This window comes from Thamnophis sirtalis, unplaced genomic scaffold (genome assembly GCF_051295495.1).
Source record: "Thamnophis sirtalis isolate CommonGarterSnake01/CBP01778 unplaced genomic scaffold, rThaSir2_p1.2 scaffold_5, whole genome shotgun sequence".
NCBI classification, from domain to species: Eukaryota; Metazoa; Chordata; class Lepidosauria; order Squamata; family Natricidae; genus Thamnophis; species Thamnophis sirtalis.
The window spans coordinates 70,166,666-70,179,330 of NW_028261385.1; the positions used below are offsets into that span (position 1 = coordinate 70,166,666).

Below are 12,665 nucleotides of genomic sequence, written 5' to 3' on the forward strand. Positions count from 1 at the left end.
CAACCTTTTGTCTTTTGATTTCAGAGCGCATTGGAAACGACAAGGAACTGCCCGCGCTAACGTCGTAACCCCAGGTTAAAAGCGAGCAACACTCCCGAAGGATCAGCTTTTAATCCGTCCCCTCTCGGAGTGCTTTTTTCAGATCCGAACCCAACTGGCCTTCACCCCCATTCCCAATCCCTCCGCCTCCTCGCGCTCGGCCGCGCTTCAGCGAGCGAGGGGGGGCGTGGAAAGGAGAATGACGGTGACGTTGACACTGACTGTGAACTATGAGGAGGCGCTTGCGCCGTCGCTCGTGTACACGTCTCCAGCGCCCCTTTGGCTAACTGCTTTTTTTTTTCCTTCCCCAATGTGCACAGGAGGGAGGGGAGAGGAAGGCGAGGGGGAGGGGAAGAGCGAGGGAGGGGTTGGAATGGTGACGTATCAGGCCGCCCTTCCTCCTTTCTGCTCCTCCCTCTCGCCCACCGTGAGCGACTCCCATCAGGGCACAGCCAGCGCGCCCGCGCCACTCAGCCCATTAGGAGCCCGGCGGCCGCCTACCTTTTTCTTCACCCGGAGCGACCGGAGCTGCCCGCGCGCGCGCGCTTTCTTCCTCCACGCTCGAGGGACGGTTTGTGCGCGCGGGAAGTGGGTGCGTTTTCATCCAGGCCCGGAGGCTCGCAGCAGCGGCGGCTTTACCGCCGCCATTATCACCAGCGCGCGACGACGAGGAACCATCTTCGGCCCCCCTCCCCTCCCTTCCTCGCCGTGTCTAGCTCCGCGCAGCGGCACCAGCAACTCCTCCTCCGCCTCCGCCTCCTCTTCTTGGAACAAAGGAAAGAAGCGGCGGCAGCAGCGGCGGCGGCGGTTGCTGCTGCTGCAGCTCCGGGGACCCTCTTCCCGCTAAAGCCCCAAACAGCGGCGGCGTCTCCTCCCCGTCTCTCTTTCGGCTCTTCCCTTGCAAGTCGAAGTATCTGGGACGCCGAGCGACGGTGAGTGGCCTTTCGTTCCAGGTGCGGGGCGGGCGGGGGAGGTGGATGGTGGGAGATGAGGAGGGGGCGTCGTTCTCCGTCTCGCCTCCACAGAGGAGCGAGAAGAGGCGGGGAGGGGGGCGCTTGGATTAGAGGGGAGGTCTCGCCTTCCGTGTTGCGAGCCGCGAAAACTGAGGAGGGGAAGAAAGAGGGGGGGGTGCTTTTTCGCTTTGTTTGGCCAAGGAGGACGGCGGGGCAAGGGAGGAGGACAAAAGGGCCGCTTGTTTGCGTGGCTTGTGGAGGGGTGGAGGGAGCGAGTGAAACTGAGGAAAAATATGGTTGCTCTTTCTTTCTGTCTGTTCGGTGTCGGCTGGCGAGGAGGCGGGAGGGCAAAGTCACTGAAAGGGAGAAGAAGAAGTAGTGGCGGAAGGGGAAACAAAGAAACTGGAAGGGAGACAATGGGCTTCCTCGGCGCGGAGTGGGAGCAAAGCCTTCCTCCCCTTCCCGCCTTTCTTCTTCGCCTCCCCCCCCCCAATCAACTCCCGTCCCTTTTGCCTCAGGGCCGAAACCGCCTTTGGGAACCGGGGGTGGGGAGGTCGTTGGTGTGCGTTGCCCCGGAGCGCGGAGGACGACCGCTTGGTTTTTCCCGGGCTGGCTCGGCCTTGCCATGACTCAGTGGTTTTCTTTCACGAGGCCCCTCAGGCCTCGGTATGTGCTTGTCAGCTGGGTGGATGTGGCTTGGGGGGGGGGGAGACGATGAGCCGGAGCGAGGCCCCTGCCTCTTCCCAGCTCCTCTGCCCATCCCCTCCCGGTAGCTCAACCAGGAGAGTCCGCCCTGACCGTCATCGTCGCCTGCCATCTTCTCCCATTTTTTTTATTTTGGTCGGCGCGTTTGGCGTCCCGGAGTCCTTGGCGCCCGAGAGCGGCTCCGCTTTTCTTTTATCCGCTGCCTGTCTCCCTCCCCCTCCCCGCCGCCTCTCGAAGCGCTGAATTACTGGCAGCGGCTTCTCCTTTGTTTCCTCCGACTTGGCCGGTATCCATTGTGCCACTACGAGAAAAAAAAATCCCTGGCTCCTTGTTTTCTGGTACTCTGGGTCCCCCCCTCCCTCCCCAAAAAGCTTCAGGATTTGCCTGGAGGCGCCCTTCTATCCAGGGCCTCCGAGTTCAATCCCCAAAGCGCCTTGTTGCTTTGTAAAGTTAAATGCGTGTAGACGAGCTGAGCAGTTGCGTGCCATAAGTGATGCAATTTCTGTGGGAGTAATACTGAATTAGTAATCACGGTTTTTCCTTTCATTACCGAAGAAGTTTCATTTTTTTCGTGTTAAGTAATCGGAGGGCTGTTGAGTTCATTCTGTGACTTCTTCCTTGTGATAGGAGTAACTTTTTAAACTATTTTTTATTTTATTAAATTTTTAAACATGGAATATACAACTCTTGGTTTCATGGTACTATCTACCATTCTGCGCCCTGGAGTTTTACAACAAGTATTGATGGAGTTCTTGTTGATAATTGAAAGTAAGGTTGAACAAAGAGCATGTTTATTTTACAATGTTGGACAGCAGGAACCAAACTTTTATTTTAAAAAATAAATCAACCATCGGATTTTTGTAGCCCATGTTATTGTAGGAGTGGCAGAAGAATTGCTTATACCACTGTAACTAAATTAGTTTGGCAAATTCTCTAATTGTTGGCCTTGCCCATTTTTTTCTTTAATGCTATTATGAATTGCCCTATAATGGAGTTTTTAAAAAAAACATTTTAACTGAATACATATTTTGCTGTTTTAATTTTGTGAGCTGTACTGGAACTAGGCAGCTTTTGAGATAAAAATAGAAGCTGATTTCAGAGGCCCCTGTTGACAGGGTTTTATCTGAGCTTCTAGCTCAGCTTGTCACATTGCAGCCTTGTGACAAGCGGAAGCTAATGCGCTCCCCCATGTGACCTTAGCTTCTGAGGAAAAACTAAAGCTAGAGGACACACATGAGGTGGTATTAGAAACCAGCATTCTAGTTAGACTAAAGGTGTAGAGCATATTCAATAGCATGAGATTATAAATTCCATGCCAAGTGCCAGTTGGAAGCTATCTGAAAATCAAAACTGTCTTTATTTCATTTAGCATCAGTTTTCAATTTTTATTTCATTTACTCATTCCCCATTTTTTGAATATTTGTCCTGTTGCTTTTTGGACAATTTGAACTGAAATAGCATTATATGGAAAAGAGGCTATGTTTTTTACAAAGATGCAGTACTAAATATATTGGATTGAATAGGCTAGTATTAAGTTGATATCTAGTATGCTTGATTTAAATTGTGTCAATTTTAGATGTGGTTTACAAAGCAGATTATGTTTTGTAAGTTTCATGCATTGTTTAAAACTACAACCTGAATGTTTTAATTGTGGTGGGAAATCTATCTGTAAAGAAATAAAACTACTTTGGAAGGCTAATAGATGTTTTCTTCCACTTTTTTCAAACATGCATTTTAAAATATGTAGATTTTGATATACTGAGATGTCTTCGCCTTTTTAGTTATTTGGGGAAAGGATAAATATAATTCCTGCCAAGTTTTGTTTTGAACTTTAATAAAAGTGAAAATAGGTATAAGAAAGCAAACTTCATACCTATATACACATATAATAATAGTCTTATCTTCCAGGTTTTATAATATCATAGTGCAAATTCCCTATCCATAAATGATACATAAATATTAATAAACAATATTAGTCTTGCAAAACATTTCAGTTTGTTTATGGGATTGTGGTAGTGTTTTTGTTAATGCAATGCTTATGCTAAAAACAGGGTTGTGCATCATTATATTATTTGCATAAACTCCACTCTTCCTTCCCATAAACCTATATAAAAGCAATTTGAAGTCCATTTAGTAGTTCAGGAATTTTGGACTTCAGTAAACAACATAATTGTCAGCGGAATATGCAGTTACAGGCACATTTGTGTGATTATGCCATAAGGGTAAGCCATATGCACCTGCACATTCCATTTACTTTTGGTTTTTTAGGATGCAAGCAGCATTCCCATTTATAGAAAAAGAATCTTAGGTGAGGGCTGAACTGAGAATGGCTTTAGGCTGAAAGGACTCAAATGACAAGCAGCTTATTTTCTTTTAGCTTAACTCACAGCTTTTAACAATTGAGAGTACCTACTAATTTCTCCATCCACCTGCCTTTGGACAGAAAAGATTGTTTCTTCTTCATAGTTTACAGACTTCAAATATATACATTTTCAGTCCTGTCCCATCCCTGTTTATGATAATCTGCCCTTTCATGATGATATATATATTCTACATTTATGCAAACAGCCAATTGTGCCATTTTAGCATTTGTAATAACAATTCTATTTGAATTATGAATGTATAGCAACTCCTAATTAGGTATCCTTTTGCTCTGTTTACAGCACAAGATGGCTCAGGAAACCAACCAGACCCCAGGACCCATGCTGTGTAGCACAGGATGTGGATTTTATGGGAATCCTAGAACTAATGGAATGTGTTCCGTCTGCTATAAAGAACATCTTCAGAGACAGCAAAATAGTGGCCGAATCAGTCCAATGGGTATGTTTTGGAGAAACAAAAATGAAATACTAAATGTCAATAGAGTACATTTCAGAAATAGCTGGAATTAATATTATACCATGCTTTTCCAAACTTTGAAATGTTTTTCCTTAAACTGGATTCATTAACTATAGTTAGAAAGACCTGGAAGCATTTAATAACCATTTTGCTTGCTTAAACATTCTAATGTATTTGTTCCTTTTTTTTACTACCCAGGAACATCAGGTGGTTCCAATAACCCTACCTCAGATTCTACATCTATACAGAGAGCAGATACTAGTTTAAACAACTGTGAAGGTGCTGCTGGCAGCACATCAGAGAAATCAAGGTAAAACAAAAATGTTAAATTGTGCTTGAAATTACTTAAAATGTTTTTGTTTTATAATTGCATTAGAATCTGCTATACTTAATTAATAGAGGTAATACTTAGTCTATTTTTGCAGTTAATCAGAATTATAATGATGAAACGTTTATAATAATATCTTGGATGACTATAAGAATAGATTTTTAAGGTCAGTTGTTAATAATTTGTTATCAAAATTTATTATCAGTGGGTTCAGTAATTCAGTTACCAAAAAGAGCTGAAGTTGTTAAAAATCTTAGCTTTATAAAAATTCTAGTCTTCGTAATAGCACTAACAAATTGCTTTCATTTTACTGAATGCAAGCAGAAATGTGCCTGCTGCCGCCTTGCCTGTAACACAGCAAATGACAGAAATGAGCATTTCAAGAGAGGAGAAAATAATTCCGAAAACAGAGACAACAGAGCCAGGTATGCCTCTTTAAAAGTGACTTCAGTGCAGTTAGTACAGTGGGACCTGGCACGTTTAAACATCTAAAATCAAGGAAAAAAACTATAATATTTGATATTTGAACACTTCTTACACAGTTAGCCCAGCTATGAGGCAGCAATCTAGCCAACTGTGGTGGATCTCAGAAAGCTAAGCAAGGTAGGACTTGGTTGAGAGGCACCAGAAAATCCCAGGGTTGTAGCCTAAAGTATGAAGTCCAAAGGGGTGGGTATGGGGGAGAGGGGTTATTGGAAGAAGAAAGTGGCAAACCACTTCCAAATAGTTACCAAGAAGAATATATTGTCACAGGGTCAACTCAGTTCAAAGAAAACTTTATTTTTACCTTATATATTTAAGGGGGGAAACACACAGGAAACTACCAAAATGTTATTAAATCTTTGAATTTTCTTCCTATTAGGAAGGAGTAGCTTAATTTGCTAATCAGATCAACAGCTAATAAATTCAGTAGTCAAAATAAACCAAAAACCCCATGCAAAATGTTTAGTGTGTTTTAGAATTGAATACATCTGCTATGGTTACATTACAAATTTTGACAAGTTCCAAAAGTTCATTTGTAATATCAGCAAATTTACATTCATTCAATCATACGTATGTATTCATTCATTTTCATATCCATACTCTGCTCTTTAATCAGTTTTTTAAGTGGGACATTAAATGTTTTTATCAAAGCTTATTTTAATCATTCTTTTGTATCATCATGGTAAATAGTATTTGTAGAGTAAACGTTCTGCAGTAAATGTTTTATTTAATGTATGGTGCAAACCCCCATTTTTAAATATATTAAATTGAATATAGCTTAAAGGGAAAGTATTGCAATAACTTCATGGTTTTGCTAGCAATTCAATAATAGGAAGAAATTCCTTGACTACTTAAATAGTGTTTTGAAGGAATCATATAATATGGGAAAGTTTCACATAACATTATTAGATATGGTAGAAGGGGATACAACTATATAAAAAGATAGGTGTATTTCAATATAGACAAAAAACTATACAGGTAGTCCTTAGAGCAGTTCATTTAGTGACCGTTCGAAGTTACACCACCACTGAATAAAATTACTTATGACCATTTTTTAACATGACTATTACAGCATCCCCATAATCAAAATTCAGACACCTGACTGAGTCATATTTTCATATTTTCCTTTTCTCAAGTTCTGAAAATTAATACTTTATATGGTTACTTGGCATAAGTGGAAGCATAAAGTGAGAAATACAATTAGGCATTTTACTTGAACATTAATACCAATACATTTCTTAAAAATGAAGAAATCCATGTTTAGATAATAGCAGCTTTTTATAACAATATTTTAAGATAATCAATCCATTCATAATTATGGCCTAAACAATCTCTTTTAGATATATATCAAACAGTTTTATGAGCAACCAAGTTATATATAAATTTAATTAACTCACTATATCTGTAAACAAAGGTTAATTAAAATTTGCACACACCCCATGTTCTAATCAACAACACATTTTTCCTCCATACATTATAGCTTACACCCCAACTGAAGTTGATTGCACATTAGATATTTTCATGAATTATGTATAGATATGATAACTTAACCACATTGTTTATATTCACTAATATTAAATGGATGGTTAATGTGGACATACTTATTTTATTCATTTGAACTTTATACTCTCCCAACACTTTGAATTATAATTCTCATGATTTATTATCACTATTTGTGTTAGTTGAGTCATATTTTTCTGCAATATTTTGTTCACATATTTAATAATTGAAACATCTAAAGATGTTTCCCAATAGTGTCACCCTTGACGCACTTTATCATAAGGGTCAATTTGAGTTGGATATGAGACAAAGTAGCTTTGAGGTAAAAATCAGCTCACATGTATACCTATTAATAAACAACATTATTCATCCTTTGTGACCTTTCTTAAAAAGGAAATAATTTTTTTAATATCCAATCCTGTCTCAGCTCAAAATTCTAGAATGATTTGACATGACTTTATATAATTATGTGTAAAACATTTCTACATCATTAAAAATGACTACACTGGCAGTATAATGGCTGTTTTAGTTCAACATTTAAATTATATCTATTATGTCACCCTGTAGACGTTTAATGCATATTTTAGTTAGCTCAATAAAATAAACTATTATGTAGGCAATACCATAAGTGAAGGAGATAATTGATCTCTGGAAAATGGCAGAGTAGTCTCTAGTTTTTACTTCCAGTTTATCCATACAATTGATTATAGGTCTGCACTCATCCTAGCTCTGTATTGAAATAATAGCAACATCTCTGTAACACACATACACATTTTCAAATGTCTATTTTTAGGTGTTTATTCTGAGCAAGTGTAAGCTGTTGTAGCTGCTATGGGAAACTGATGAAGGAAAGAAAGCTACGTCAAAGCATTTACGTTCAATAAATATTTTTCCAAAAAGGTGGCATAAGTAGAAATTAAAATGCTGTAATAACTCATAAATATTACTATCTGTTTGAGAACCAGGAAAATGTTAGCTTTCCAAATAACAGAAGATCATAGTCTCCTTTCCCTCCATTATTGAAAATGCTGATTGGGGTGGATAGAAGTTAAAGTTAAACACTATTTGAATGATTCTCCACACCTGTTCTCTCATCTCCCAACATGTATTGCTAGACTGTGCAGAACTCTGAATCCACTGGTTTAGCCATTACCACCAAAAATCTTGATTCTGATTCTTGGTGCCTTTGATAAAGCTCAGTGTTGGAAAAGTTCTTCGATTTCCAAAGTAGTTGTACTCATTTATTACAAGATTGTTTCAAATTGTCCAAAGTATTAAAACAACTCATTATATAAATATTCCTCAAGATAGCTTGAAAAAAGAAAAATGGGAAAGAGGACAAAAATAACTTAAGATTGGTTGTACACCCAGTATCTTCACGAATGTTTTTCACCAAATAATTCTTATGGAAATAATTGTTTCAGTATTAACATTGTCCATGAAACAACTCCAGCCAATGTTCCACTGCTTCAAAACAATTGTGTCTTCATATGACAAAGATAAATGAGGTATTGGTTTCAGGGTGCTGTCCTGCTATTGCCCAAATAAAGAATGCTGAAGACAATGGTTCTTAATATCCGAGTACAAGGAACTCCGAAGCATTCTGTGTTTTTTTCTCTGAATCATGCTGGACTGACTGTTCCAAGTGTGGTCTGGCTATTTTCTACAAGTTATTTCTCTGGGTTGGAAGTAGTTTATGGTGTTTTAGACATAATATTCCAGATTGAAAAACAATTCCCAAATCTTCATAGTAACCAATCTTGACAGAAGTTTAAGTGTGGCTTTTTAAATTCTTGTTTGCAGTTTAACAGTAATTGCATTAGAACCACAACAAAAAACTTATTCTGAACACAGAGATAGCACCTAGGAAAGTCAGTGATTAGTGTTCAATAATAGTAGTTTCATCCTATGTTTAGGTAATCACTTTTTCCTTTCATTCCTGCATCACACATCTAATAGCATGGATGAAACTGGTCCTGCTACAGTACTTGATAATACACATTTTGCAAAAAGTAATAGAAAATACAAGTCTTGGCACTCAAAGCAACATAATTTTAACAGTCAAGCTTTGCTTATGGGGCAGAAAAATTTTGTTTCAATCTCAATGAAGTTCTGGAATACTGGTCTTTTGTTTCATATCTGAAACTCTGGAAAGTTTCATGTTCAAATATCAAACTTAAATAGGAATATTTTGTATATCCTATTTAATAATGGAGCATTTGAAAAGGTGATGGAGATGAAAGTTCAGATTAAAGCAGAAATGTATATTTAACCAATTTATGTTATTCTTTTAGTGGTTACACAACCAAGTCCTTCAGTTACTCAACCTAGTACATCTCAGAATGAAGAAAAAACACCTGAAATGCCCAAACCAAAGAAGAACAGATGCTTTATGTGCAGAAAGAAGGTTGGACTTACAGGTAGGATACTACAGTTCGTTTTGTCCAGCTCCTTTTTTTAAAGAATGTACTGTAGTTTTCGGAGTAAAAGACCTTTTTCCCCCAAAAAAGAGGCTGAAAATCTGGGTGCGTCTTATATACTGAATACAGCATTTTTGGCCTCCCGAAACCCTGCCCCTTTTGCAAAAATGGCTGTGCATAGCCTTTAGGAGGCTTCCAGAGTGTTCCTGAGGGCTGGGAAAGACAAAAATGAGCAAAAAAACTGGCCGTTTTTTGCTCGATTTTGCCCCCCAGAAGCACTCTATAGACCTCCTAAAGGCTATGCATGCCAAAAAAATTTTGACAAAAAGGTGTTGTTTTGGGGAGGTCTGCAGAGTGCAAAAACTTTTTTTAAAAAATTTGCCTCTTCAAAATCTTGGTGCGTCTTACACTCTGAAAAATACGGTTTTTGGGAAACATTTAAACGTCTTTCAGAGAAGACAAATATTCTTAGAGGATAAGAATAGATGTATTGCTTAGAAAGATAATGCCTTAGTTATAAGACTTCATAATTTACTTCAAGGTTCTTCTGTGTTTTCACAGGATTTGACTGTCGATGTGGAAATCTGTTTTGTGGACTTCACCGTTATTCTGACAAGCACAACTGCCCATATGATTACAAAGCAGAAGCTGCAGCAAAAATCAGGAAAGAGAATCCAGTTGTTGTGGCTGAAAAAATCCAGAGAATATAAACTAACCTACTTGGTGCAAAGACTGACTTCCTTTGTTTTTATTTTAAAATATCCTAGGAAAACATTAAAGAGCAGATGCATGGCCATTTTCCTTTGATGTTCTCCAGAGTTTTACTTTAGTTTGTCTTATTGATTGATATTTTAGGATATTGTGGGTGTTACAGGCAGAATTGGATAGATACAGCCCTTTAAAATGTATACGTGCCCTCCCCAAAATGAATGAAAGAGTAAGACCTGCATTGGAAAACAGACATGCGCAAAGGACAGAGTTGTCTAGTTCACATGTGCCAAACAGATGCATAAAATCTGCATGTTTGCAGCAGATTTGCCTTTTGGGATTGTTGATAGAGGTATATCATCTTTGAATAGTGCTAATGTGCCTGTTTGATTAAATGATACACCAAGAAAAATGAGTCTACTTTTACCATAGTTAACCATAATCTTTAATTTCCACACTTCATTGTTTTAAGGCTGAACTGCAGAGGAGCCAGTTTCGAAATGGGTGTGTTCAGGTGCCATAAACTGCAGTTTAAGATTACCTTCTAGAAGATGTAATCTTTGGAAGTGATAAAAATTGTTCAACTGTTAACTAGTTCTTGAAGGAAACTTTTTTTCAAAATTTTATGAACTAGCCTACAACAGAAGACTTGTCTGCTTCTTACTCTGAAGTAGCTAAATACATTGTGTAGCACAATGCAACAAGAATTGATTTCAGTTCACAAAATAAAGGCTACATTTTTGATAAAAGTTAATCACAGCAGCTCTTTCAAATAAGCACCTGCATCTGATGAACCTAGTTTGCAAATGTATTCAAGCCTTTAATTTTTTCATATGCATCTTAAGTTGAATGTGTTCTGGTTTGAAAAGAAGGTTAGCCTTTAATTTTTTTATAGTTTCCAAATGTAGTGAGATTGCACCCTTTTGCATGGAGAAATCATACCCAATATGGCTGCTGTACACTTTTAAGTGGTACCTGGAACCACTCTGAGGGGCTGCTTTTATCATTTTAATAGTATTTGGGTGTAGGACTGTAGTGTTCTTGGGTGTATTGCATGGGCTGCATTATCTACAGCATTGTACAATAACAACTCTAGAAAAGGCAGTATACTTCACTGATGCTTGTCTGGTAATATCACTTCTGTGTTATAATGGAAGGGTTTTTTGTGATGTATGAAACTTGTGTTTTTTATATAAACAAGTACAGTTTAGAGTAGTATAGTGGTAACGCCTGTTCTCATTTGTAAATAGTTGTGTATACATAGGGCACTACTTCTGATTTCTATTGCAGTGTTCAGTCTTAGTTTTCTTCATTAAAAGCATCAGGTCTTTGCTTTAAATTTTGTCCTCAGTTGAGTTATTAGATAAGCAAATGTGTACAGATAGTTCATATTTATGTATTGCACATAATCATGCTACCCAGCATCTATGCTATATTGTATTATGTAAATAATAAAATCATGTACAGAGGGATATAGTTCCTTTTGTGATGGTTCATTGGCATGGAAACTAATTGAGTAATGAATGCTTTGCTGTTGGGGAGGAAGAGGTGTTTGCAATTTATTGCTCAAGTTTCTAATTTGGGGATTTAATTACAATAGTATATATGTTTCTCTGCTTGCTGAATTTTTATTTATTGTTTCCACTTTCAAAGATCTAGTCAGGTGAGCAAAGTCTAAGCAGGAATATATAGATACCTGACAGAACAAAAACAACTATCATTATGATTGAAAGGGGAAATGTCTTACATTCTACATGTTTCTCCAGTTTTGGCAGCAATTCTCTGGGCCGTAATTGCAGCCGTTGATGATTCACTAACTGTGGACGTAACTATTTTGTAGCTTGAGTAATACCTGATGGTTTGAACAAAGAAATGGAAAGGTAATTTATATTGTATGTAATATAAAGAAAAGTGCACTTCATTTAAAAAAAAATATATTGCCTATTATGCACAATTTTTTTGCATTTATATAAATTAGATTTAAGTTCAAATTATAAAGAATACCTTTTTTCTGTCCCAGTTTTACACAAATCACATGCTCCATTTAGTCATCCCATGAGTCAAAATTCCTTTTGTAAATTAAGATTTACTATCCTGATGAAAAATATTTTGACTTGGTGGGTATCTGATATGAACAGCAATTAATGTTAGTTATTAAAGAGTGACCGGAACTTGTGAAAAGGCTGATTCCTAATTTTCTATTGTGGCCTTGTTAAAGAGAAAAAAAATTCTTCAGTATGATATAAATATAAACTTCTGTTTGGAATAATGACGTCATTGGGCAGTTTATGATGTGTCTACTAGCTTTCTGTAGTATTGAAGGTTTGCTGCAAGGAGTTTATATTGGTGGAAGCATTATATAAAATCAACCTGTTTTTTTTTTCTTTTCTGAAGTCAGAAAATCAAGAAAGGGCACAACATGCTTCAAAAATGAAGTATAAGCAGAGCTTCCTGGGATAAGCATTTTGCCAGAGCTGAACCAGTTGCTGAACTTTCATTGCTATTGGCTCATAAGCTGTGCAATATCTGTTTATTATTTCATTCAATCACATCCAATTTTTGGAGATTGGTTGCCTGGAATGGCTTTTCTTTTTCAGAAGTGGTTTGCCGTTCCTTCTTTTCTAGGACTGAGAGAACATTATCTCCCCAAGGACACTAAGCTGGCTTTGTCCCCAAGGCAGAACTAGGTCT

General features: G+C 38.2%; 1 protein-coding gene across 1 annotated transcript; it reads left to right on the forward strand.

The window, feature by feature from the left end:
* Window positions 1–817: 817 nt before the first annotated feature.
* ZFAND5 (zinc finger AN1-type containing 5) lies at window positions 818–11,446 on the forward strand. The gene is made up of 6 exons (XM_014057387.2): window positions 818–971; window positions 4,361–4,517; window positions 4,734–4,845; window positions 5,188–5,288; window positions 9,141–9,266; window positions 9,828–11,446. Exons 2-6 carry the CDS (start codon window positions 4,367–4,369, stop codon window positions 9,974–9,976), a joined length of 639 nt encoding a protein of 212 aa, XP_013912862.1. The 5' UTR covers window positions 818–971; window positions 4,361–4,366; the 3' UTR covers window positions 9,977–11,446.
* The last annotated feature ends 1,219 nt before the right edge of the window (window positions 11,447–12,665 follow it).